This window comes from Geospiza fortis, unplaced genomic scaffold (genome assembly GCF_000277835.1).
Source record: "Geospiza fortis unplaced genomic scaffold, GeoFor_1.0 scaffold2153, whole genome shotgun sequence".
Classification (NCBI taxonomy): Eukaryota; Metazoa; Chordata; class Aves; order Passeriformes; family Thraupidae; genus Geospiza; species Geospiza fortis.
This window is the reverse complement of record NW_005055370.1, coordinates 2,198-2,858: the sequence shown is the minus strand read 5'-3', so window position 1 is coordinate 2,858 and position 661 is coordinate 2,198. Positions and strand designations below refer to the sequence as shown.

Here is a 661-nt window from a genome sequence, read left to right as displayed (position 1 = left end):
TCCCATTCCTGGTCCTGATCCCATTCCTGGTCCCGTTCCTGATCCCGTTCCCGGTCCCAGCAGCCCCAGGAGCGCATGGACTCTGCGGGGACAGCAGGGGGACATCGGGGGTGGCACTTTGGGGACGCGCTGGTCCCGGTCCTGATCCCGCTCCCGTTCCCGTTCTTGCTCCTGATCCCGGTCCCATTCCTGGTCCCGATCCCATTCCCGGTCCCGTTCCTGTTCCTATTCCAGGTCCCAGCAGCCCCAGGAGCGCAGGGACATCCAGGGGACATCCAGGGGACATCCAGGGGTGGCACTTTGGGGACGCGCTGGTCCCGGTCCCGTTCCTATTCCCGATCCCGTTCCCATTTCTGCTCCTGCTCCCGTTCCCATTCCTGGTCCTGATCCCATTCTTGGTCCCGATCCCATTCCTGGCCCTGATCCCATTCCTGGTCCTGATCCCATTCCCGGTCCCGTTCCTGGCCCCGTTCCCAGTCCCAGCAGCCCCAGGGACTCTGTGGGGACACCCAGGGGACATCAGGGGGTGGCACTTTGGGGACAGGGACGCGCTGTCCTCTTGTTGGACTTGCTCTTGGCCGTCTGCTACTTGGTCATTTGGAACGTGTCCCCAACGCCCCCAATGTCCCCAATGTTCTCAAACCCCCCAATGTCCCCAATG

The 661-nt window shown here is 63.2% G+C and overlaps 1 protein-coding gene across 1 annotated transcript in view; it reads right to left on the bottom strand.

Moving 5' to 3' along the window:
- The window catches only part of TBCB (tubulin folding cofactor B), a gene marked incomplete at its 5' end in the record, with an annotated part of 2,910 nt that overhangs the window by 1,371 nt on the left and 878 nt on the right, over positions 1-661 (bottom strand). Inside the window, one exon of the mRNA XM_031065808.1 lies at positions 76-82. Within this exon, the coding sequence (XP_030921668.1) occupies positions 76-82 (7 nt within the window). The remainder of the gene's footprint in view (positions 1-75; positions 83-661) is intronic.